Source organism: Echeneis naucrates, chromosome 9, assembly GCF_900963305.1.
Source record: "Echeneis naucrates chromosome 9, fEcheNa1.1, whole genome shotgun sequence".
Lineage (NCBI taxonomy): Eukaryota > Metazoa > Chordata > Actinopteri > Carangiformes > Echeneidae > Echeneis > Echeneis naucrates.
Window position 1 is genome coordinate 6,422,078 of NC_042519.1, and position 25,824 is coordinate 6,447,901.

The 25,824-nt window shown below is 39.0% G+C and overlaps 2 protein-coding genes across 7 annotated transcripts in view; both read right to left on the bottom strand.

Annotated features, from left to right (window-relative positions):
- Window positions 1-132: 132 nt before the first annotated feature.
- On the bottom strand, window positions 133-12,566 carry ulk1a (unc-51 like autophagy activating kinase 1a). 2 transcript variants are annotated; one of them, XM_029510285.1, is made up of 27 exons: window positions 12,073-12,566; window positions 11,892-11,984; window positions 11,765-11,806; window positions 10,761-10,793; window positions 10,617-10,653; window positions 8,914-9,087; window positions 8,706-8,779; window positions 8,510-8,611; window positions 7,568-7,626; window positions 6,385-6,467; window positions 6,249-6,299; window positions 6,072-6,160; window positions 5,798-5,954; window positions 5,614-5,674; window positions 5,341-5,430; window positions 4,963-5,088; window positions 4,764-4,882; window positions 4,217-4,317; window positions 3,986-4,098; window positions 3,711-3,826; window positions 3,218-3,343; window positions 2,637-2,791; window positions 2,314-2,489; window positions 2,099-2,217; window positions 1,650-1,807; window positions 1,405-1,540; window positions 133-1,261 (listed from the first exon to the last, which is right to left on the bottom strand). In XM_029510285.1, the coding sequence occupies exons 1-27, from the start codon at window positions 12,160-12,162 to the stop codon at window positions 1,218-1,220; spliced, it is 2,724 nt and encodes a 907-aa protein (XP_029366145.1). In that variant the 5' UTR covers window positions 12,163-12,566; the 3' UTR covers window positions 133-1,217. The 2 variants fall into 2 exon arrangements, with proteins under 2 accessions (XP_029366145.1, XP_029366144.1); XM_029510284.1 differs by having other exon boundaries at window positions 3,986-4,101.
- Window positions 12,567-13,221: 655 nt separating this feature from the next.
- adgrd1 (adhesion G protein-coupled receptor D1) overlaps window positions 13,222-25,824 on the bottom strand; it is a 28,295-nt gene continuing 15,692 nt past the window's right edge. For all 5 annotated transcript variants that reach the window (XM_029511563.1, XM_029511562.1, XM_029511561.1 and 2 more), the window contains 12 exons: window positions 21,636-21,709; window positions 20,929-21,052; window positions 18,583-18,686; window positions 18,286-18,397; window positions 17,911-18,064; window positions 16,317-16,383; window positions 15,935-16,001; window positions 15,678-15,769; window positions 15,448-15,574; window positions 15,315-15,356; window positions 15,101-15,193; window positions 13,222-15,008 (listed from right to left, as the gene is read on the bottom strand). In XM_029511563.1, the coding sequence (XP_029367423.1) occupies window positions 14,913-15,008; window positions 15,101-15,193; window positions 15,315-15,356; window positions 15,448-15,574; window positions 15,678-15,769; window positions 15,935-16,001; window positions 16,317-16,383; window positions 17,911-18,064; window positions 18,286-18,397; window positions 18,583-18,686; window positions 20,929-21,052; window positions 21,636-21,709 (1,152 nt within the window). In that variant the 3' untranslated portion in view covers window positions 13,222-14,912. The remainder of the gene's footprint in view (window positions 15,009-15,100; window positions 15,194-15,314; window positions 15,357-15,447; window positions 15,575-15,677; window positions 15,770-15,934; window positions 16,002-16,316; window positions 16,384-17,910; window positions 18,065-18,285; window positions 18,398-18,582; window positions 18,687-20,928; window positions 21,053-21,635; window positions 21,710-25,824) is intronic.

Below are 25,824 nucleotides of genomic sequence, written 5' to 3' on the forward strand. Positions count from 1 at the left end.
CGCGATGACGTTTCTTAAAATGGATTTTCACGATTAATTTCTGCAATTTTCAGTAATTTAACTGTCGCCGACGAAACAAGACATCGCAGACGCCCATTTTACAAACAAACCGAAACGGAATTCAGTTTGAGCAATAAATATTTATTTTCATCATACAGTGTTTTTTGGCAAATTTGACCAGCATAAAATCAAAGTAGAAAATGCAATTTCAGAAACACACTTCTTTTTACACACACATTTTCATAAAATATTAGCTTTGTAATTGTAACAAACCAGTGTACTATAAGCAACAATCATGTATTGATGAATACACAAACTAATTTATTACATAAATACAAACTTGCAATGCAAAACCCAAAAGTAGCACAGCTAAGAAGAATAAAATAAAAAGAATAAAAGTAGAATAAAGAATAAAAATAAATCTACTGTGCACACTTACACAGAAAAACATAAGAAATGTGGCATGCAGTTAGCAAGTACTGCATGGCTGATTACACCATCAGGTAATGCTGAATCAGCTGTTGCAAAACTAATGTTTAAAACATTCTGTTGTACTCTAATCAACTATCACTACAAAATGATTATGAAAACAAAATGCCATTTCATTACCTTCACAGCCTATACAATGCTGTGATGAAAAATGTACAAAAAAACAAAAAACAACAAGCAAACAAATACACAAAAGAGCACAGGCACAGTTGTACTGATATTGCTACACAATGGCAATATTTGGTCATCTCTTTTAGAATATTGCATCGCGTGTTGGCCATTTTTCTATATAGGCTACACAGTACAAGCACTGGGAAAAAAAACCAAAAAAAACCAAATAATATTTGCTTCAAGTACAGCAATCAGTTATTATTTCATCTGATAATGTTATGTGCAAAACACAAAAAACACAATAACATATACAGTATGTATTAAAACTAAACAAATACTGATGGAAATTGAGCTAATCAAAGTATTCAAACAATTATAACACAATATGTCCTCAAAAACTATGTGTAGAACAGGACCTTCCAGTCTTTTCTGTGCATTTATGTAAAGATTACAGACTGGGTGGTAGGACATGAGCAGATGCCCCAGTGGTCACTTCCCTTAAGAAAGATCAAAGTGCTTGTGTGTGCTGACAGTCGAGGAGAATCCATCTACAGGGAAGAGATGGATGAGTCAAGCTAATCCAGAAGTGAGTGCAATTGAAGAGCTCATGTAGAAAATTAATTCTGCAATGCAGAAAGGCGCCGTTCAATACACTGCTTACCTGAGAACAAAACAGAGATTGAATCCAGGTAAGAATCAAATAGAATTAAGGCATATGTAAGATCACATGGGAACTCATGTCAATCTGATTTTATCATTTAAGATACTGTGTTGAGGTTTATATGTAATCATGTTGACACATACATTTGTCCACGCTTTCAATGTCTCTTTGCTCTGTGATGAGTCTGGACAGACCCTCCATCAGGAGAAGGGCTCTATGGTAGCGCTGGATTGATGCTGTGCCATAGTGGAACATCTCATCTAAAGCAGCAGTCTTTACCTTAACGCATAAAAACGTACACATTAAGAATAAACAGAGAAGTATATGGGATGTTTACTGATCTGATTTGAAGTGAACATCAATATTGCTGGCTGTGAGGCAATCTCACCATGTGTACAGTGTGGCTGTAGATGAGCTTCTCTGCTGTGAGACCATTGAAGCGGTCCATAAGCTTCTGTTTGTCAAGCAAGAAGGTCTGCAGCCGATTGTTGAGGGAGCGACAGTATGTGACGCAGTTCTTGTACAGTTCATTCAGTTTCCTGATTACTGCTCAGAGGAAATACCATATGCAAGGAAATTTTATTACGCTCATAAATATGAGCTCAGTGAGTGCAAATTCACACTATCAGGCTAACAGACAGAAATGAAACATCACAGAACCATCTGAATTACTCCTGCTCTATTCTACTAATCAAATATTTTAGACTATAATGCTCTGACTTTTGTAGTGTATTTTCTTTTACTAGACTTTTCTTTTTACTTTTCTTTTTTATTTCTTTTACTTTAAGTAAACTAAAAGTGCCTCTAACAATCAATGCCAGAGGTCACTAGACTCACCTTGTTTGACTGTAGCAGAGGGGAGGAGTCTGCCTTGTTTGATATCGTCTTTAGCAGTGCGTAATGCTGATGACAGAAACTCTTCAGCCTTCATGTACAACACCAGCTGCTCTGCGTAGCTGAAAAACGCACATCAAAAAGAGAAGTAATTTCAGTCTTCTGAAGGATTACAGCTCGTGTACAATACGGAATGTATAAAGTTTCACGCCCCTTACCTCCATTCTCTACTCAAAAGGCTGATCTGATCTGTCACCAAGCTCTGTTCTAGAAAGGAGACATCTGGACAACTGATGGCATCCAGTCCCGTGTCCTTAGAAGAAGCCAACTCCATGACACAGTGGACAAAAGCCAAGGTGAAACGCAGATCACTTAGGGCATCTGTATGAGCTTGCTGTGAAAAGAACGAATTAAACTGTTAACAGAGAAATTCTTCACATGAAATCTTAATAAGGCTATTTTATATTCATATATAAATGCATACAATAGCATCCATGACAACCTGACAGCGTCACCAAACAGCATAATCATAGTACCATACCTCCATCAGTGTATCCTCAGCAAGCTCTGGAGGGTGAAAGACCAGAGTGCTGTGTGGAGTAGCATCCATGGCTTCAGTCTCACTGTTTCTACGGCTCCCTCTCTGGAGAAGGCGACTGTTAAGTAGCCAAGTTGAGTGAATGTAGCTTGGGGAGCCTTAAATTGAGACAAAAACAGGTTGACTCCGAACATCTGAACTCAGGAGTGATCAAAGAGCAAAGGGGTTACATAACTCATTTCAGGACTACAATATTTAGGTGGCTACTTTCTCTGGATTTTTTTTTCATTTAGATACTAGGACCTACACTGTCTTCTTCACCACTCCCACTAGATTACCTGTAATTTTGCCTGATTAACAAAACCACAGTCAGGACTTAATACTTAATAGTTGGATAAATATGAGTTATTAATTTGCCAAAGTGGTGTATATAAACTTACAGAAAGAGGTACATAATTAAAAATCAAGCCTCACAGGATCCCTCATAAATATGCTTCTTTAACTTCTCCAAAAACTTCTACAACACAAGCTAAAATCAATGCCCTGAACTGTAAGTCAATATTCAATGTAGTCAAAACACCTACCTGAGAAGATCCTTGGTATCATGCCGTCGGGAGGAGTGTTTCCTTTGGATGGAGAACCAATAGTAAAGACTGCAAGAGGTGGGCTTTCTGCACACTGAAACCCTCTACTATAACCAGTAGGTGGAGCTATAGGAGCAGATTAAAAAAAAAAAAAGTTGAAGTCGACCTTGGAAAATAGTCTCGGCAAACTGCAGCGGTGTAAATGCCATGGTCTCTCCAAGTAGGTACCTCAAAATTACAGCTTTTTAGCTACTGTGAACATAGTGTAATACTTAACCTATATTTATTTCAATATATATCATCAATGTTATTCATTCGTTTTTTCACCGAATGTCTTCAGAACTTAGAAACCTAAATTAACTTGTCTTAAATACTCATGTTTTTGAATCTGTCACAAGAACAAAAGCAACATGCTCTTAAATGCTGGAAAACAAAGATTAACACTAAGTATTGAAAGGGGATTGGCATTCTTTACACAAATTTATACTGATACCTGTTATATCCATGCCTTTCTCATAGTTAAGGCTTTCATCATTTCCCTCCTCAAGCAGGTGAGCTCCAACAGCAGCCTTCAGTAGCATGTCAGACAGCCTGCCTGTACTTGGTGAGCTGGACATTCAATACAGCCAGAGAGCATTTGACATTTTATTAGATAGCATATCCTCAGTATTGTGTGACTGTTACTTCCACACTACATCTTATGATTATATTATTGGATAAAAACAATTGAAATATTTTTAATTTATAATACTATCAAAAGGCTCTGACCTTTTAAAAATACTTTTTTTATTGGCAGATTCTCTGCTGTTGTTGCTGTGGGAGGCAGGAGAGGGGGCAAGGTCAGGGAGCGTCCTGATCTGATTGGGGATTCTTGACTCAAGCTGCTGCGACAGAGAAAATGAGAGTTGAGAACAATCTGCCGCATGAGTTCACCAGTCTTTTGGTTTCAAGAGATATAAAATGATTATGTATAATAATATAGATGTTTTAGACGTTGACCTTGGGACTGGAGGTGTCCCGCATGTGAGGGGAGCCAGTGAGCTGTGCAGTTCTTGTGCTGAGGGGGAGAGTCTGCTCTAAGATCTTTGGGGTAGTTCCCACTACAATAAAGAGGAATGGAAATATGAAATAATTAGCAAGAAAAACCTGTGAACTGGCTTGTTTATAAGGTCAGTGTGCACACTTTTGGTCTCTTTGAGGCAAGCACCAACAAAGAATGAAACAAGCTGAGGCGTGCTCTCTGGGTGTTGTCAAACACTTAAATAAAAGTAGATGAGTCAGGACAAGGAAAGTGGGCACAGTCAGAACCAAGTACCAACACGTCACTATGAAACAACTCTGGCAATGTCCTGAACATGGCATTCAGATTGTGCTATTTTTGGTAATACCCACATTTTCTAGTAGCAAGCAACCAATGCCAAAAACTGACAAATTCCCAAGTCATGTGTTAAGATGTCGGAGAGTAACCAAGATAGCTGCTCTAAACAAACAACTATTCCCATTAAAGGTATAAAAAAAGAAAAAAAAAGCTGATTAAAATTCCTACTTTGTGGGGAGCCCGGTTGTGGCTGGGCACCTCCAGCTGCCAGTCTTGAACAGTTGACGACACACCCAGGACTGGGAGCTGTACAACTTTCACTGCTGCCTACACAGCAAAGGGTGGCCCTGAATGAAACAAGACAGAGTTAGACAAAGGCATAAGATAATAATAAGACACAGAGCCAGGGGCAAGGATAAGCACATGCCTGATGGAGCCGTTCAAGCCAACAGGTTGCAGGTTCTGTTCCATCCGCTGGTAGTTTTGGATCTGTGTTGGGACAGGAATGGGCACAGAACGGCTGTATTTTTGGCCAGCGAATTCAACAGGCTTGCTGGGTGGATGAAATAGGAAGCCGAGGAATTAGACAAAGAGGAACGAGCTGCAAGCAGTGTTTTTGATGACTTCATAAATCAGAAGAAAGCAGCAGTTAATGCACCATGTTGAACAAACACAGGTTCTCATTAGGTAGATTCAGTAGATATACGATGCACACTGTTTGAATTTATGCTCACATTCATCATCTGGTTTTGAGCATGTTCAACTACAAGCCACCAAAACCTAAATAAGCTTGACTCCTTCCTACCTTACAGGCTTGGAGGGAGAGGGTGGGAGAGGAGAGGGAGGAGGTGTCTTTTCTGCAGATACAAGACCTCTCTCAGTTACTAATGAGCACCTGGATTCAAAAAAAAAAGAGAGAGAAAAAGATTTGTAAATCTATGTTAAATATCAAGGATTATGTTGTTTTCAGTTCATTTACAAAATCAAACAATTGAGGAATGGTTTCCTGATGCTGAGATATTGATAAGATTTTGTGAGTCTATTTTATTTTATTCTCTTGTCGTTTTGCAAAACTTACCCACTGTATATGAGGCAACTTTCAATTGGTGACCCACCATCCACTTCACATGTGTACTCGCCTTCAAAGCAGACAAATAGCTACGGTCAGAGTTTAACAAAAATAAATAGCGTGTGTTTAAGAGGCTAATGTGAAGAAAACATGAGCAGCAAAAAAGGGCAAGAGTGAGACTCAGACAACTTACTGGGAAATTGGGCAGGTACCATAACGTAGTCATCTGTATAAGATGAGGTGTTCCTACTGTTTTGATTGGCTATTTCTTTAAGCAGGAAGCCAGCGGTATTTTGCGTGGGCGAGTACCGCATTTTGGGCTGGAGTCGGTGCATCTCTCCATCGGAATGCTGAGTGTGAATTAAAAAACTCATTGGATTTATATTGTCAATATATTTGTACAGAGTATTTAAATTTCAGATTAAAGTTTGAATTCCATTAGTCCAACTAGCAAAAATAATACATACTTGAGGTGAGGCCATATGGGATGTGGACAAGCTGCTGGAGGAACTGCCTGAGCCCGAGCTGGGATAGGAGAGCATGGGAGCTGGAGAGCCTGTCAAAATATGCTTGCGTTAGGACTCTGGCTGCAAAAACAGATGTTAATACTTAGGTAAACAGAAACCACAAGAAAAATGACATACATTTCTTTGTGGATGAGCTCGCCTCCAGGAAAGGATGGTGGAAAAATTCATCTGCATGTTTAAAGATTTAGATGTTTGACAAATTTAAGAATATAATTATGTAGAGAAATCTGTATGTTGAAGGGAAGGGGCTTACCAAAACTGATCCGTTCTTTGTGATTTCTCTGCAGAAGCCCCAACAGCAAGTTTTTTAGATAACTAGAAGTCTCCTTGGGGATGCTGGGAAAACACAAAGTTTACCTGTTTAGATTAACTGTCATTAATAACACTGTTATCAATATCAAGTTATGTCAAAAATAAAATCGTAGAAAAAAAGGCAAAGATTTATTCGAGGAGTGAAAGCCAAGAAAGAGAATCAGTGATGAGTTCAATCATTACATATTCTCTGTGCATTCTGCTGCTGGCCTTTGTGGCCTTCAAAAAATAATATTTAGGTCAGTTGCGTTTTATAAGCTCAGAGTGAGCTGTAAATATATTACTTTTAAAATCTAATTTACAGTTTCAGTGCAAAACCTCAAGCCATCATGGCAGTTAGTGCAGACTGAGTATGTGTGTGTGTGTGTTTATGTCTGTGTTGAACTATGTGGGTCATGTGGAAAATGATAGCCGTGCAGGGCACAAACTGGCAGCTCGGAGCAGGTTATATATAGAATGACAAGAAAACAAACTAAGCCTCCTACACCAAACAGGGCCCGACTTATCACCCAGCTTTTTCAGTGTAAAAGATAAGCATGGCTAGGAGCCCTATCCAGGCTGGCAGAGTATACCATGAAAGCAACAAGCAAACAATCCATAAATACCTTTGAACAGTTTTCTATATCTCACTTATGTACATCAAAGATTCAGCATTCAAAATTACAATAACCAGCCAAGGCAACCGATTGTAAAGGCACAGTTTCACATAATAAATGTACAATACCTCACATTGAGAAATATATTACAAACTACATTTGTAGTGTAATTGTTTGGACTTTCAATTGTGTGGGTGATGGAGAATGTTCTGGATGATCTGTCCTGTCAGCCGTCTATAATTTTTTTCCACATTAGAACTATTTATAGAGGCGGTATGAAACCTGTGGATTTACTGAGTGCTAATGGGTGTGCGTGTATCTGTGTTTTGTAAAGAATCCCATGTGCACTCTGAGGATCGTTCTCATACACATAAATGCATTTGTGTACAGGGAGGATTAATGTCAGTCATTCATCAGAAAACTCCAGATGCCAATTTACATGCCTCTCCTGCCATCTTCCAGTGCATACTGTGCATTATTCTACATACACACGTGCATTGGAGAGAGGACCTGCAGAGATGTACTCACCTGGGTAACAGGGTCCTGTTGCTTTCATAAAAGAGACGGAGCTCGTGTGGTGTGCTGGCCTATACAAACAACACACACAAGTTAAACTTCCACACAAAATGTCAACATATGCAAATACAAGCCGCTGCACCCTTACAAACAATCGTTTAAATAGATGATAAGGAAATGCTCTGCCTTATAATTGCAATAATATATGGGTGACAATCCCACTTAGGACAAATCATCATCATCATCGTCAATATCAGCAGACCTCACATTGACCCTTGGACTGATCTCAACTTACTGACCCGCCTGACAAAAATAGTACTCAATCTTCCCCGTCATTCTCAGGGAAAACGCATTCAAGGAAACTGCGACATAAATAACAGGTACAAAAGGTCATGAAACACAATGTTCCTCTTACTGCTGATACGTGGGAATAAAAGGGGGTGGAAAAAATAAACATAAACACATGTCTGAAACGAATCACAGATGAGTCGATCTGCAAATATCAGTTCAATGGTTTCATCAGAGCAGCCCCGTGCACAGGACCAGAAAGTTATACCAAGCGTTGGGAAACAATATTTCATCTTGAATGGCTCACAGCCATTTCCACGTGCCCACCATTGGTAAACAAGGCTCTTTCCTAGCAAGTGCTCAAGGTGTTCCTTAATTTTCCAACTAACAACATTGGATATCAGGGAGAGTATCAGTTGGCAGACAGGTGGCTTTCAATGGCCACATGGTTTTTCTGTGTTGTGAAATAAGGTGTATCCTGTACAGTTTTATGTTGACAAGACTGAATCACGCCGTTCTAGGGGCTCAAGCAAAACTATTCCATGAGTGTTTGTAGTTAGGTAAGAGACTGCAGCAAAAATATTTTGGCAAAGTACTAAATCCATTTATCTGAACAACTAAAATGAGTGACATTACAGTGTTTGTGCAGCAAGTGTGTGTGCTCACATGAAATGGGGCCTTTCCAGTCAGACACTGGTACACAATAGTGCCTATGCTCCACAGATCAGCCTTGGCATCATAGTTCTGGGACATGATGACCTCAGGAGCCTGTGCAAGACAAGTACAGCTTAGAAATTAGAGACATGGTGACATTACAGTGTGCTGGCCGAGGAAACCAGAGTAATAGACCTCTAATACTCACCATGTACATGGGGGAGCCACACAGCGTGGCTGCCATTGTATCTGTCTGGAGATGCCGTGCAAACCCAAAATCAGCTAAGGAATGAGAGAAAGAGCAGAGATGGTGTGTGTACCTGTATACATGCATACCCATTGGGTATGAAAAATAAAATCCCTCTGCCTTCATCCTTAAACCTTTTTTTTAATGCCCTGCCTGTTGAGGTCATTACCTATCTTAATGCTGATATTGATGGAAGTGGATCTGCGGCCCTCTGGGTGACAGAGTAAGATGTTCTGGGGTTTCAGGTCTCTGTGGAGGATACCTTTGCTCTGCAGGACCTTCATGGCCTGAGCAATCTGCTGGAGGAATACACGGATGGTGTCCTCACTCAACGTGCCCTTAGCTGTGGATCACAACAGGATGCAACACATAAATCAGCATGGCAGATTATGAAAGGTTTCAGTAGAACATAAATAAACCAAATTGAAAAAAGTAATAGTATTAGAATTATTTAGTTTACGCCACTATAAATAAGATTAAAAAACTGACAAGAAATTAAATATATACATACAATTTTTATTTAAAAGTTATGTTTTACATAAAATACATGGTACACTTGGTTAAAATGTTATTGCAGCCTATCACAGCTCATTCTAGTAGTAAAAATTATAAAAAAATTTGTTGATAACTGATTATGAGACAAATTATAACTATATCTTAAGTTACTTTTTGAGAACAACTATTTACGCTTATTATACTACGATATACACAGTATGCCTTTGTGTGTCTGTGTCAACTTGGGCTTCAGAAAACTGTATTATTTTTTTATTTATTTTTTACAAATTTTGGACCAAATGATTGAAACGGAAAAAAAATCTGCAAATTAATAACATTGTAAATATAGCTGTTGATCTCAATCAATACCAGTTTTATTTTATTTGTTTAAAGGATCTTGTCATACATTCCAATATGATGTACGGTGGAGATGCATCTGTGTTGCTGCGGTCATACTTTGAGCATGAGAATTTTGTTTGTGACCTGTTGGAAACGAACGTGAATACCACCTGGCATTCGAGTAACGCCCTCCTTCTGAGGATGTCGAGTATTTCAAGCCACAGTGTTTTTCCTCTGGAGCACAGGGGATAAGTGAGCGACAGATGGGTGAGGTCATGTGGGTGCTCCGTGTACCCTGCCAAGTGTGAGTGTGAATGTGTGTGTTGTGCTGAAAATAGCTGGATGTGCCTTTTTGTCAGGAGCACAGAAGTAACAGTTTACAAAATAAGAGTTGCTGGTATGATGGCAGAATTAGACTATCACATTACATTAGAATTTAAATAGATACATTGACACCAGCACATATATTTAGCTTCTGAAAAATCAATCCAGTATCCTCAATGACGTGATCGTATTTTGAAACATGAATTTGAAACTTAAGGAGGGGGTGAATTTTTAGTGCCACACCACCATGACTGAAAGCCAGAGACATGGAAAATAAAATAGTTTTGACCTGTTATTTTTTTTTACTGGCTTCTACATCAATTGTGGAAAAAGAAAAAAAAAAAAAAAATCTTGATCAGAAGCCAAGATGCGGGTCTTAATGTTATCTGGATTAAGAACACAGGAGTACTGGGGATAACTTACCCACTGACATGATTGAGCTTGAAACCTGAATTCTATTGTTGTACTGGCAAAATCCTATTATTCCTACAAAACACTCAAAAAGCTTAGCCAAGCCTCTTAAAAGCCACACTAACCCACCAGCAAAGTAAGCTGCTCAAAATATGTTTATAACTACCAAACTGTCAGACTGACACTATTGCAACAGTGAGGATTGATGTCAATGTCGACCTTTATGTGCTGACCACAAATGAAATGGATAACATTACTGTAATGACATGCGAGCTATATAAAACTGTGATGTAGCAATCTTACAGTGGAGGTACTCTGCCAGGTCACCTCCGTTGCAGTACTGAAAAGACAAGGAAGCCAAGCCTTAATAGAAGCATTGACAGTGGTGTATAATCAGTGAATGTGATTTGCATGGAAAAAAGATGAGGCATTACCAGCACAACTCACCTCCATGACGAGATACACACATCCCCCAATTTCCTGTTGGTGAGAAAAAGTATAATTTATCAGCAGAATTGTTGCTGAAATACTAGCAGCAGAAATGCATTGCCACAAAGTAAACTACAGAATCCTGATTTGGTGACAGGAGATAAATAAATCAGATTAACTTCATGCAGGGAGACCGATAATTCTGCTTCATTCCAACAATAAATCAATGTCTGAGCAGCTGCAGGTTACCATCATGTGACTACACCTAATTCTTTGGCTTATTTTGGCATATCACCAGCAGCGTTTCTAGAAATCCAGCCAGTAGTTTCTGGCCCCCTGTTCCATCCAGGAACTCTGTATGTCCCCGCTGGGAAAAACTCACGTACCAGAGCAGGGAGGTGCAATGGGCCTTTTGCTTGTCTTTTAACTCACCAGGTAAATTAGTGACATTGTTTTTACAACTTGTACTATCGTATAAAACACCATGATAAGTATTGCTGGAACAGAGAGGACACATAGTTCAGATGCCAGGTGAATTACCACGCTACCATCTCAATCTAAAGTCATTACCCTCTTGTGCTGTTGCATGCCTGCTGGGACATGACAAGCCATTGTTTAGCCGGCTACACCCTGCCATCTGTCTGAAACACTGATCCCATGCGTGGCTGAATGGCAGGTGTCAGCAAGGTGAGAGGAGGAAAGAGCACACACACTCATGCAAGCTCACTTCCAAGCAAATGGTTGATTCCCTTTGTGACTTCTTTTACATTTAAAGGTGTTTCAACATACAGAGAAACACCTTACAGAAAAATAAATACAGTGTTCACATTGAGGAGATTATACCAGCTTCTTGAAACTCAGCCTGATTTTCACTGTTTTAGAATAATTTATTCCAGCACAAACTAGTTCGGGGGACCAGGTCAGGTCAGTGGGGCCTAGTAGGTCTGTTAAAAACTACATTATCCACCAGGCATTAGCAAATGTGTATGTGTGTGTGAGAGAGAGAGACCAACTGTTCTCACCTGATAATCCAGCAGGCCAACAATATTTTCATGTTTGAGCTCCTAGAGAATAAAACATGTTATTTAAAGGTCACTCAGGGAAACTGGAGAAGTATGTTTGTCAATGAGGAAAACAGGTGATTATTACCTTTAATATTTTGATTTCTTTACCAAGCAGAGACTGGGATTTGGCCAAGTTTTTCTTATTAATACACTTCACAGCAACCTCCCAGTCACGTCTCTGAAAAAAGGTTCAATAAAAAGTTTTACACAGAGCAGATCAACAAAAGACCGGACAAATTCAAGTTGGCCGGAGATTTATAAATTACCTCTTTGTGTCTGCCTTTGAACACAACAGCGAAGGCCCCGTGTCCAATCAGGTCTTTCCTGTTGAACTCAAACTTCCCAACAGACTCCATGGACAACAAGTGAAGAAAGGCGTTCACGTTCAGGAGGATTTTCCAACACAAACAAACATATAATCCCACGACACGTCCCTGGTGTCGATAAATCCCATGCCATTAGTTATAAAGACCTCTTCTCACACGTGAGAAGATCATTGCGGAAAAACATCGATGACATGTCGAAGTTTCTGTCAACAACAAAAACAAGCTAAAACAACGTGCGCAGGATGAAAAAAAAGTGTGTGTAAACAAACTACAAGCGACCCGCTGTGATCATGTAACGATTCAAGTCAGCCCGTGTCGCTTTTTCAGAGCTTTAACAAGCTAAAGAGCAACAGCAGTGCAGTGGATGTGCAGTCTTTTCAGAAGCTGAGCTCGTATATTATGATCTTCTTCACTTTTCTGACCATCTGCCGGAGTTACTCATAGCTCAGCCTGAGCATGCGCATGCGCAAACCTACGGCAGGCGACGGACGATGGAGCCTTCAGGACACCTCGTAAAATTATAATCCAAATTGGCTAACGCTTATTTTTTTAAATTCTGTATGGTAATAAAGACTCGTTTTTTTTTATATTCTTTTTTAAATGGTGACTGTTGAAATATTTTAACCTTAAATGCTTTCAGTGTTGTAAAACCTATGAACTATGAACAAACACTCGAACTAAAAAAAAAAAAAAAAAAAAAAAAAAAAAAAAATCTGAAAGGGTCTCAGCAATATCCAAGATAAAAAAAAAAATAAACCTCAATACTCATCCTCTGTTTGTAAAGGGAATTCTCTCTGTCCTCCAGGCCCAGTTAGAGTTTTTATTGTGATAAAACTGGCCTTCAAGTCTCAATACAACGAGGCCATCGGGACACCCTCACAGGAGGTGTTGTGTTCAGGTTCTACTGTTTTACAATGACACTATAATTCGGGCATTACTGTCCGTTGAATTGTACAGTTATCCACAGTAAAATGGCACACGCGCAGATATGAATATGGAACAAATATCCACCAAATAACATATGTTATACCAACCAATAAAAACTTGATAACTATAAAAATCGTGTAATAACAACAAGACTGATTCCTTGTCATAAACATTTTTATTGTCGATAATTGGAAGCACAAACCATAGTACCATAAGAAAACAATCATTGAACGCCATAGACAAGCTGAGAAATACTGAAATATTTAACTTTAAATCTGACAAGAAAAGTGAGCGCAGAGTGACCTACAGTAAATCCTGTTTTAGGAAACTTAATGTTGGTACAGTGTAAGATCAATGATATTTTAAAACATGCCATCTCCCTCCATTCTCACAGTATGTTAATGAAAAAGAACAACAACCTTATCAAGGCCTTCTGTTGCGCAACATCTTTCATATTTTATTTTACAAAAAAAATTATGTAAAGGAAATTAGCAACAGAAATAACTAAAGACACCATAAAACTTCACAGAATTGTGCCCAAAACACAACCAGTATTCACTATTCCTTAGATAAGCATAACATACTGCAGCAAGCAAAGATGTGAGGTACTGCAAATATGCCAGTCAGGTCAGGAGAGAAACTCACAAATAAGCACAGAGGAAACATGAAGACATACTGATTGTTGATCTGTGACACTTTGAATGAGACATGAAAAAGACTTCAGAATCACGTAATAAATAAATACATTATACCAGAATAACATAGGGTCACTGCTACTTCATCAATATTTAGGAACAACACAACAAAATTTTGTGTTGCATTCCCCCAAAATTTGAGCTGTATGAATCAGTCAAATCCTACAGAAGTTCATCCAAGTAAAATTAATAATTTGCCAGTTATGTAGATGAATACTGTTAACAGCTTGTGAAGCCATTGTGTCGTCTTTTTTAAGGAATAAACCTAATACTATATTTCAGGAAAATAATATTTCTTTCCTTGGTCCTGTGTGTCTAAGGTTATGCATATCAATTCAAACATACCATCAAAATGCTTTTTATTGTCATCTGAACTGTTAATGTTACATTTTCAGCAATTAAAGCAATTCTTTTGTAATTTGTGAGACGTGTCAAAACATATGACTGTGATGTAATGAAAACAACTAATATTTTAGGATAAAGGCCAGTTTGCCTTCTTTCCATGATGTGTGCTAAATATGAAACCAGCTAAGATTTGCACAAATTCAAGCTACTGGGGGAGGCAGCTAGTCTAGCTTATCATTCTAAAATTGCAATATGTTGCTTTTTACCCTTGTATTTTGAACAGATTGAACAAAGGCCCTGTTACAGCGTAATTAGCTGATGGCAGTAATTTAATATTTACCATGCAGAGATGACAATTGCTATCCATCTTGACACATAACAGTCATGAGCGCAAATAATTCAATTTCCTGAATAAGATATTCCCTTAAATAAACTCTGACTAAGGGTCAGAGGAAATCAACTACAATGTACAAATGGGCCACGCAACAGACAAACGGCGACAAGCTGAGAGAGCACGGTAGCCCAAACCTTCACTATGTGCTCATGGATTATAAAGCTCTGTCACCTCACTGACCTTCTTCTCCAGAAATCCCTGCTCTTATTTAAGGACAAAGTATGTCTTTATGACACAATACTTGATCACAGTCCTTACAGTCTGTTTGTCATTACATGTAAATATTCATCCATATAACAATTCATTTGGCATCCCTTTGCATAACATAGTGTAAGAATACTCTGGCCAGTGTCTGTCGTTATACACTAGTGAACCTCAGTTTGCTCTCCTCCCACAGACAGTAACAATGAGCTGTGGTTTTATACTGCGGAGAGGTCGATACGATTGGCTGAGTTGCTGCTTTTATCCCACGTGTTCATCTTGGTGGGAGTCACGCCCTCCTTATTTCCATTCATCTAGATTAGAAAATGGCAAGGATAGAGTTAGACTGCTGCAGTCAGCAAGAGGATGGCACTTTTTTTGGCTAACATTTGGCAGCAGCACTCACGATGTCAGAGTTGAAGGGCTTCACATTGATGTTTCGGATGGAGCTGCTGGTCAGAGACCACACCTTTGTCTTGTGTTTGAAAGCCGCTCTGACCTACAAAAGGAAAATAAAATGAATGGTGACAAATTGCACTCCAGTGCATGGTATGGTATGCACACATTTACACTCACTCTCGTTATTATTATAATGCATATTTAACATAGGAGCATCATACCTCAGAGTTGAGAAGACAGTGAAATAAGAAAACAAAGAATCCCTAAAGAAAAGGGAAAAAAATAAATTTTCGAAGGAAATTCTAAGACTCCTGGTCACTAAGGAAACAAATGATCATGTAGTGAAGGACTTACTTGTAATGAATTGAACACAGCAAAGATATACAAGAATGGCAGAGAGTGTGTGTTGAAAGCAAGAACACCAAAGATCCAGGATATCCCGAGAATAGGCAGCAGCACAGCTACTGCCTTTGCAGTCAGCCTTGAATAAAAAAAAAAAAAAAGAGAGAGACAACTGAGTTTATTTTATTAGCTTTTAATGTTTTTTTTTTTTTTATCTAAATACAAGAACAGATGAAACTCACTTTACTGCATTGGCATCTCCATGAACCTTGTAACTCTCTCCACTGATTCGAGATATGATCCTGGTCACAGATATCAGAATGCCAATGTTCACCTGGTTAAAGAGGTTTAATAGATTTAACACGGGCACGGGCAAGATTTATGATTTCATGCGTTTGCTGTATCTACAGAACTTACATTTTCAAGTACAAACAGATGAAACATGCACATAAACTCAAAAAAATTACCAATATGATTTTTTTTTTTTTAGATTTCTCACCACAATGACAAACAGTGCAGGTGCCACAAATGCCCAGATGGCACCATTCTTCAATGACAGCCAACAGCTAAGAAAGCAAGGAGAGGTGCAAGGGTGAAAAGAAAATAAAAAATTGGGCTGCGTTCCCTTCCAAGCAAAAATGCAATAATGCTGTGATGTAAATATGGAATGACATACGATGTAAATGCTAACCTTAAAGCATTGAAATAACATTAACCACAGAGCTGTTTCTAATTTACTTATTCGTCTACTGTGCCTTCTTTATTATTTTCACAGGTGATGTAATTCTGAAACAATGTCACTCAGCGGCAATAGAATGAAATGACCCCCATATAAGTCTTCAGGTGCTTTTTTTTTTTTGTTATGTGCAGGTTATACTTACTTGTCAACCTCGCCATAACTGTTCAGAGCTGAAGTAGTGGACACCAGGCATATTACCAAAGGAGAGCCTGATAATAAACAAAACACACATGTTACACATTTACAGTACCCATGACTGCATTTACCTGGGGGCTCTGGATCAACAGTGTGGTGTAATGTGGGGCCCCATTCTCCTTCTCTCCTTACACTGTTGTGTCCACGTACCTTGTACCCAAAGAAATGTCTTTGGTCTGATTTCTATACTAAGATATTACTGACTGGCTTGGTTCTGGCCAGAGATCTTTGTGGCACATCTCTGCCTTTCTCATGTTGGACTTTCATATAAAGGTGCTGATGCAAGACTTTAACATTGTTTTTACCCAAACAAACTGACATTACATGTGCCATGTAGACTTTTATTTTGATAAATACATTGAAAATTGAAATTACTTTAAGTGTAAATTCACTGTCTCTCTCCTCAAAGCACTGTGTGCATCCTGACAAACATGCCGAATGCAATTTACTCCTTGTGAAAGATAAAAAAAGTTGCATTCGTGTTCGCATGTTGTAGTCTTGTTCCTTGCCTTTTTCAGCACATTGGTAAATCCACAGTGCATTGCTCACACCAGCAGGGCCAGATGAAACCAGTGACAGGAATTTCTAATTTGTCATGTTATTAGATGAGCCTGAGCGGTTTTGACACACAGGTTATAACCTTTTAAACCACATAGTGACGGCGAAGTGTAATTTGTTATTTTGACTTTCACAGTGTCATCTGAACATACACTTCAGTTAGCTTTAACAGCCTTGTGGCCTTGTTAAACATTGTGACACATGCTAAACCCCACCCATAGTAGCACAGCAGTTTTATTTATCTGCCGCGATGCTAATTGCTCATTTCCATGAAAATAACATCCCATTCTACTGCCTCGATGTTTTGGCTTGCCTAACCCAAGGGTTTGCAACGTGCTATACTGCAAGCAATCCTTTACTTTGGTGCAGGAAATGAAAGATAAAGTAGTCACACACAAATCTTATCACAGCTAATCGAAGCAGCAATTAATTATGAAATGAGTATTTACTTTTTATGGACAACTGCTATACTTCTGTCAGACAAGTCTCCGGCACATAGTTCGCAGTTGGCCACACAAAATGAAAAATTACTCTGGCTAGAAGAAAGGAAGTAATAAAAAGGGATCGTTTTTCTACTAATGGGTTCAACATGTGAAGGAGAGACGATGCATTCCCCAGCAGCCAAAGACAGTATATGTTTGTTCCAGGCTCTTTTATCTGTCCATCAAGTGTAGCTCATTCGGATCAGGAGGGCCATGTGTTGTGCTGGAATTTTGTAACTCAAAGCAGATTCACACCACATCACAGTTATTTACCTGCTACAAATAATATTTGACCATCAATGTGAATCAAAAATACTGATGTCATTTTGTAAAGTAATAGCCTGGCGTCAGGTACAGCCGGAGCACTGGAACAGTTAAATAAAATGATGACAAACTGTATTTTTGAAATAATGAGCAAGAACGCAAAAATCAAACAAAAGACCAAGTCACGCTGGAAATGCATGACAGATGTGAGGCTGCTATATTCCTCTGTGGACCTACCCCAGCCAATGCCATAGTAGTAGAAATGCTTGCTGCCCTCAGAACCGAACACCTTGATCACCATACTGTAGAGGTGGAGGCCCTCCACCAGCATCCAGGCAAATGCGCTCAGGAAGAAGAAGTGAAGTAGGATAGCCATCACCTTACAGGGCAGCTGAGACAGGGACTAAATTAGGCTTTCACCAATAAATCATTGTATTATGTGTCTTTGTGATGAAAAAGCATTTTGATAATGTATGTTTTTCCTCTTAGTTGATTCGTAGGTGTTGCACCTCAACCAGAAATTCAATTTCTTCATCGTACTCCACCTGATACAGCACCTTAGCGATACACAAAAGTCAAGTCGACAATACAAATTGTGTAACGTGTATCTACCGTGCCAGGGTCAAAGCCAGCGCTGATGAGCAGTAAGATCTCAGCCACCAGGATGGCAAAGGACAGGTTTGCATGGATGTGGTAGCGTTGGTTACGGATGGTACTCACTGACCTGCAACAAAGCAACAAATAGACATATGAACTATCCTGGGAACAAAAACACAACAAAATGAAGGCTGTGTGTTTTAAATACAAATGTGCACTGCAGGTTAATGACCATATGTGTGAAATTTATGTAGCATATATGAAACAGTACATACAGCTAATGCGTAGCTCGGATCAGTTGATGATACTCACGATAGAACTGCAAAGGTGACAAGAGTGATGGCAAGACAGAAGATGGAAATTGAGCAGCCTACATAACCGATGGCTGATAGTGCCACCCGGTGGCCAGTGGTGAGCTGTGCAGAGAGACAAATGACCATCAACATTGTGCAGAAGAACATGTAAAAACATGGTTATTCAGCCTACATGGCAGGTTGCTACATTATGTCCCCTGATGCATGCAGTGCCTCTTACATGCGGCCTGTATCATAAGATAAGAAATTTGAAGGGACCCTCCGGAGGTTATGATAACCAACATAATGCTGGACAAAACTATGCTGATGTTGTAAGGCTTTTAAAAATGGAATAAAACCCTCTTGGGTTAAAGATAAAACGCTGTGATTCCAAAAAAATCACAAGTCTCCTTTTGAAATAGTATGAATTCATAAATTATATATATATATATATATATATGTATATTTATGACAAAGACATAGATAACATTGTAAACCTATTTTTATGATTCTGGAATAACCTAAATATTCACTGTCCAAAAGCAATACGGGTGACAACTGTGTTCCTCCTGATGCACATATCCATTGCATATGTGAATGCATTGATGTTTTTTGGACTTCAGGCTATTTTAAGGGTCTGGGTTTGATTCTCCATTAACTGTCTTCACATGTGCCTTGTCATTACGAGGGCAGTCTTGGCCTTCCAGAAAAGGGATATGTGGGATGTTCCCTTGCAGCTGAGGGATAAGGCAGCCCACTAATTAAAGACTGGCTGAGGGAAAGTTTAGCATCAAATGAACTTCTGCTTCTCAAAAACAGCATTGGGCCACTCAGCTTTCCTCTATTTAAAGAAGCCATCATACTGACCATACTCCCATTGCATATATTCCTGGATAAAAAAAATTTGACTGAGGTGACTATATATGTAGGATTGTGGTTCCAATTTGGTGTCCATGTAGATAATGTAAAATACTTTTGATGTATTCAGAGAAGGGAAAGAAATGTTATATCTGATTCTTTAAGATGACAGAATATGGAGGATGGCTTACAGAGACAGTCCTACGTTGCTTTAGGGACTGTGGTCCTTGAGGAATGGACCACTGACCTGTGTAGTGACCCAAAGGAACCACACTTCATCATGGTTGTCCAGAGTACTTTGTATAAAACCACAAATAAAACCGACAGTGTGACTGGATAAGACTGCTTCCAACTAACCTACAAGGAGGAACCAGAAACTGGCTGCAAAGGGGGGCCTCTGGTAGGTGGGTTACTGTGTGGTAAGCCACTGGTCCCTGCCCAATTACACTCCTACAAATCTACTTATTTTGTGACCAATAGACAGGGGGGGGGACAACTCTCTTAGGAAATTCCCAACAATAAATTAAAGATGAAGAATAACAGCAAACTCATCCAGAATAAGTTTTACACAGCAGACAGGAAAAGGATAGGTGTAACTATTTGAGCGTTTTAAATGTCCCAATGAGCCACAGGCAACACCAGGAGCATGAATTACCAATATAAATTGTTTTGGGAAATTTAGATTGTACCCATTGTTTTAAACTGAGATTGCGGTTTTCAAGGGCTCAGGAAGAGCTCTACATTGTTATGTAATAATTTTTTTTATATAGAAACCAAGCAATAGTAACCTATGCAGTTTAAAGCATTATTCTAGCAGTTTTTAGTTGATGATAAAATCATGGTTTATGTGGAAAATTGCTCTTGGTTTGCATTACTTTAAGTGATCAGTGGGACACAGCAAGTCTGAGTGGTGACCTCTGTGGTGTCATATCATTACGCCTGGACAGTGACAAAAAGATGAAAGTGAAAGAAGTAGTGAGAGTGTAAAAAACTGTACAAAGTAAAAAGACAGAAAGAAAACAATTGACATTTAAAAACTAAACTAAATACAAACTAACATACACAATAAGAGATTTGAAAAATATGATGGCAAACTTGCAACTTTTAAAGTTTTTTTCAGTGCAAATCCAACTTTTTCCAGTATGATAACAATTATTTGTTGTTCAGGTGAGGTTTTCACAATGTCAAGTTTTATTTTCAGCATTGAAACTTAATTTCACCCGTCTTGCCCTGTAGTATTGGAGCTTTTTCTCTGAAAACAGCTGCATGTTGTGGCTGCAGGTTGATGAAAACAGCGAGCGTGACCAAACCACTCAAGTTGTGGGCTGTAAAGCCAAAATAATAAGATGAAAGAAGCTGAACCACGCTGCGGGGCTGGGGGGGAAACTGCAGAGTTGAGTGATGGTTTTGTGGGTTCATCTTCATGAGCGACCTATTTCACTTCACACGTTTGAATACATGAATATAAATTAGAGCCGCTTTTACGTACGGTGCAATGAAAATGTACCTTTAAGGGCACCACTTGCATGAGGATGGCAAAGTTGGTGAGGTGGTTGCACAGACATACAGAGTACGTCATGTTTCCATCTGTGCGTACACAGCCTGTGTTGGACCACACGCCCTCATTTGAACTGGAAAGCAAGATGATTAGGAATTATTCACAGAGAAATGATATCCAGAAAAAAATTAACTGACTGGTGTTTGCATGAAGAGAAAATATAGTACACAAAAAATAGAGGTTTTTGTAGGAATGCAGCTGACAGAGATCATCAAACATGGCCCACTGCGGGAGGCACCCAGAGACATTTCTTTGCTTAATTCAACAGGGCAATCTGACAGAACGATCTAATAATTTGCATTTTTCTTGAGTTTGAGGACAAAGAGAAGTAAAGACAGGAAACCTTTGAATCCAACGAAAACACACTCCCTTTTAAAATGATTTATACTTTCTAAATAGTGTTTTGGCTCCATTTATCAGATCTCCATATTTTTACAGAGTGCTGTTGCCAAACCGAAACAGCAACACTGGATGTTTTGGATTTGAATGAGAAAAGGGAAATACAACATTTTCAAATCATTCCTTATGATTTACAGCCTGAAAAACTTCAGCAAAGAATATGCAACGACTCAACAATCAAGATAAAATCTCCCTCTATTTGAATCTAAATGAATAATTAAGCTACACTGTATTTTTAATAATGAACACAGACCAACCTGTAGTCCAAGAAGGCACAGTAAAGGAAGACTTTATTGCTCTGATTTAGTACTTGGTCCTGCTGTTCTTTAGTCTGAAAAAAAAAAGGTTGAATAAAATTGAGATGTGCAGTTGGGAGAGAAAAGTGTGCAAGATTAGAAAACATTTGCTTACTGCGTACTGTCACATTAAATGACATACTTTATTATCCAAAACTAATAGCAACCGCTTTGGAAAATGTAATGTGATCCAGAGGACAGCATGGAATATTTCTGACTGCAATTAGCAGCTGTCTTTCATGATGTTCATGATTTTTTTCCCCCCAACTTTACACTCGACAACAACAGTAGATTCATAAGAAATAAGAAATATATGCACAGTTACAGATGAGTAGCTTTTAACTAATTTAGCTCATGATAGAAATTCAAAATGATTCTCTGGTGCTTAAATTCCAGGGAAAGACCCCAACTTACAAGATCTCAGATCGTAGACAAGAAAAAGAGCGGACACAGAGGACATTTAGCATAGGTGATTATTGCCCTGGATGAAAATCCCTACTGTCTTTAAGAATATTATTTGATTATAAATCACTTTTTCCATGTTATTCCTTAATATAAGATTTGGAGTCCCAAGAGACAGTGAGCTAATGGCTACAGTACAAGAATGTAGTAATTGGGGCTTGGCCCTGGTTTCAGGTCAAACCGCTACCCTCCTCAACTTGTCATCTGAAGAAAACAACGCTTTCATTGGTTGCTTGTGTGAACACTAAGAGACTCCACACCTCTTCTCATACCCCGAGCCTTGACTCTCAGACTGAGTAAGTGTATGATTAGATGGACTGCGTCTGCACTATTTCCTTCTGGAAAAAGTGAGAGCAAGATTGAAGCTGACTGTCAGGCTGTCTGTTTCCTGGCCCATAGGCTCAGTGATTCATATTACAAAGCATAGCACAATACGTCAACTTCATTGTGTAACCAAATGGCTGCTCTCATTCTGTCTGTTTCTCACATGCAGCTCTTTAGTCATTGTGTCGTGTGATCTTCGAGATGAATGAATGCAACTGATGGATACTCATTAGGCCAATTAGAGCAGGCAGGACAATGAGTCCAACAGCCATGGGAGCATAGTAAATGCACCCATCATCGCAAGTTGAAGGGCAGCTTGGAGGAATTGCAAGCAACACCGTGGGTGAATTCACTTGTCCCCTGTGGGCTTTAATAATTTCTTTTAGGGTTTTAAATGAAAGCAAATGCAAGTGAAACAAACTGTAACTGGCACACAACTGTAAATAAATCTTACTTTGCAGTGTCATATGTGCCCTCAACACTTGGTGATTCTTTAATGTTTCTGTGCAATGGAGGAAGACTAATTATCCACATTCAGAACGAAATGTAAACTGTGGCTCTGGGGAAACAATCTGTCATCATCAAACCATCACATGTTCCAGACTCAAACAAAAATAATCCTGTACATTAACTAACCCACCACTTCACATATAAGTTGTACTGTGTAGCCTCTGCTTGTGGTGAATGCAGCATTTGTTCGTTGAGTTGATATCTGAGGACCTGATAGTCACTGGCAAGTGTTAAAATGCGCTCAGAGATCTGGCCCAGCTCTGTGAACACGCTGTTGTTCCCACCCCCTGTTGCCTCCAGGCCTCGGCATCTATACCAGCCAAGACTGCGGCTGGCACTCCAACAATTTATTAGCAGCAGAGTACCATCAAATGCCTCCTTGGAAATCACTTTGAGCGTTGTAAGGAGAATAGTGAATAGGTGCAGAGAGGGAGAATAGAAAGTGGAGGAGAACGAGATGTTGATGAATTGTAGATGACCACAGTGTTTCTGGTGCTTTAATGTTTGATTAGGTACAGTTTCACCCAGAGTGTTAACCAAAGCTCACTGACACCTCTGCAGCGGTGGCGTTAGGGAAATAAGTTTCATAAGCATTGTTAGAAAAGAAACATTCAGATCCAAAACTTTTTGTTAAATAACATTCTTAGATGCATATTTTTTGTTGTGCTTGGTGTACTTTCTACTACCTATCAAGGCTCCTGCAAATCCTTTCAAGATAGACTTGGATGGTCGCAATAATGTTTTAATACAAAACATTTTTGCTGCTTAAGTTTAATTATAAAGAAGCAGAATTTCGGCCAAAGAGGGTTTCCAAATCCTACTCATAAACCACAATTCAAGTGCAATTATTTTCTGCCCTTAGTGAGTCTCAAGTGTTACTAACAAGCATTTGTATGTTAAAATCCTTTGTGTGTTTGTTATTTACTGTCACACAATTAAGGAGAAACAAGGTTATACATTTCTATGAGAATAGTTCATCTATGTATATGAGAAATAAACAAATTCAGATTAGCCAGCTGCATGTTGAAACAAAACTATGATCCTTATTTGCTGCCACGGGTTATCCTGGCCATCAGCATCAGGTGTATCCGGGTGACTTACTAATGGAAAAGCACTGGGAACAAAAGACCCAACATCACTATGAGAACTGCTGTCACGTGAAGCTCATCTCTCTAACCCAAAGCAAACCTTGTCCTTCTGCTTTTTAATGACTGTGTTGAGTCTGCTGGGTAAAATGATGATGGCTTAAAATAATCACTCTCATTTAAGCACTTAATCTGTGTAATTCAGTCCTATGATGACTGGCACATCTGGAAGCAGCAGCCTCACTGTGGTCAAGCTTTAGCTGCAGAACCACTGGACAGCGTATGCCTCAGCAACACCAGGCCAATTTAAGTCTTAGCTGCTGACAGCTGGTTCTCAAGCGAAGCGAAAATCAAGAAAGATGGTGAAAGCTACACCCTCAGTAAATTCAGCACAGAAAAGCTAAGGCTGGACGAAACAATCCGATCTCAAAGCTTGTATACACGCACAATATTTGTACTGCAACAATATGCGGCAGTGAAGGTCAACAGAATTCAACAGTTGACTTTCACTAGTCACAGTGTTACAGTGGACTATAACAATAATCAAATTTGTTCTCTCTCGATTATATATATATATACATATATATATGGGCTAAATTTATAGAAAGTGTGAAAGTGTGAAAAACATAGAAAGTTTGCATTACTTGACCATGTGGCAGAGATAGGTCCTGTTGTCACACAGTAAAAAGAATCTGGTTTTAAACCTGCTGGGTTGTGTGTTCTCCTCATGCTCTCCTCTCACTCACAGTCCGAAGACTTTCAGGTTAATTCAGAGATTGCCAGTCCTATCCCAATCTTTCATTTTGGTCAAATATTAATTCACATTTTTTTCAGAGCTTGTGATGAATGTAAGAGAAAGGGATGTGGTGGAAAGCTATGGAAAAAGCCTGTGAGAGGACCTTGAGTTGAGATTTATTTTTGTTTTTAAATTTAAAACATAATTTGCGAAAGTCCTGCACTCGCCCACTCATTCCATCCAGCACTGGCGCATCAATATACATGAGAGCAGTCAGGCATTTTCAGAAGTGAAGAAGTATAAATAAAGGCTTTGGTCAGGCTAAATTTAAAAAGCAGTGAAACATAACACAACTGTGTGAGTGAATAAGTGAGCCTCTTATCCTTTTTTCCTCAAACACTACAAATATTTGAGAGCACAGAGCGCCAGGGTGTAATTTCTGCATTTCTGTATTTGGTATAGATAAAATCTTTTTAACAGTGCAGCTGCCAGAGGGGCCTATAAATGCATTAAAACCCCTCAGCCACATTTTACACAACCACAAAGCATTATTTAAAGCTGCCATCATATTTTGTTGAAGTAGGTGAAAGTGTTTATTAAGATATGAGTCAACAGAAAGTTTGGCTTAGGCTGAAGCATGGATTTGGCAATGGATAAATAGTTCTGAATAACAACAGAGAAGGTATACACACATTTCCCAAAAGCTACATTGACTGCTGTTAAATGTAGTAAGAAAAGGAAACACTTTATTGCACCATGTCTGGGAGAGGTACGGTGAAACATTACTCAGTCCAGCCGTCTGAAAAAAAAAACAAAAAAACTTTGACCTGGAGATTTCCCTTTAACTACCTTCAGGTCAATATATTAAAGTATTACACTGATAGAGCATAGATTCCAAAGCTGTAGCAGGGCTTTTCAATCAGAGGCCAGACTTAAGCTGATCCGCATACAGCATGTGCAGTAACGATCTGAATCCATGCAGCAAAACACAACTGGCCTTGAGTGAGATCATGCCGTCAGGGGAGATGTAATA